The sequence below is a fragment of the Vulpes lagopus genome, chromosome 5 (genome assembly GCF_018345385.1).
Source record: "Vulpes lagopus strain Blue_001 chromosome 5, ASM1834538v1, whole genome shotgun sequence".
NCBI classification, from domain to species: Eukaryota; Metazoa; Chordata; class Mammalia; order Carnivora; family Canidae; genus Vulpes; species Vulpes lagopus.
In genome coordinates, this window is record NC_054828.1 from 81,386,970 (window position 1) to 81,387,424 (window position 455).

Genomic DNA, 455 nt, shown 5'->3' on the forward strand with positions numbered 1-455 from the left:
ATGGACCTTAACTGCTCTTGTTCCACCAGTGGCTCCTGCATCTATGCTGGCCCCTGCAAATGCAGAGTGCAAATGCCCCTTCTAAAGAAGAGCTGCAGCTCCTCCTGCCCTATGGGCAGTGCCAAGTATGCCCAGGACTGCATCTGCAAGGAGGCATCAGACAAGTGCAGCTGCTGTGCCTGTTCCAGATGTAAATAGAGCAATATATACAAACCTGCAGTTTTATTTTGTTGTTGTTTAGTTTTTATTCCATAATCATAAATTTAGCTCTGAAATCCAGCTAGACTTGGAGGGGAGTAAGGAAAATATGGAACCCATAGAATTGTAGAGAGAGAACAAAGATGACACAATTTGACACAAGTCAAACTTATTAGATTTGTCCACATTCACCGATGGTGATTTTCTTGTTGGTCTGGCCAAAGACCACATGCGTGCATCCAATCACTTAGTCTTGG

The 455-nt window shown here is 44.0% G+C and overlaps 1 protein-coding gene across 1 annotated transcript; it reads left to right on the top strand.

The window, feature by feature from the left end:
- Positions 1 to 198, top strand: LOC121491834 (metallothionein-1-like). Its single transcript, XM_041756979.1, has one exon. It carries the CDS (start codon positions 1 to 3, stop codon positions 196 to 198), a length of 198 nt encoding a protein of 65 aa, XP_041612913.1.
- The last annotated feature ends 257 nt before the right edge of the window (positions 199 to 455 follow it).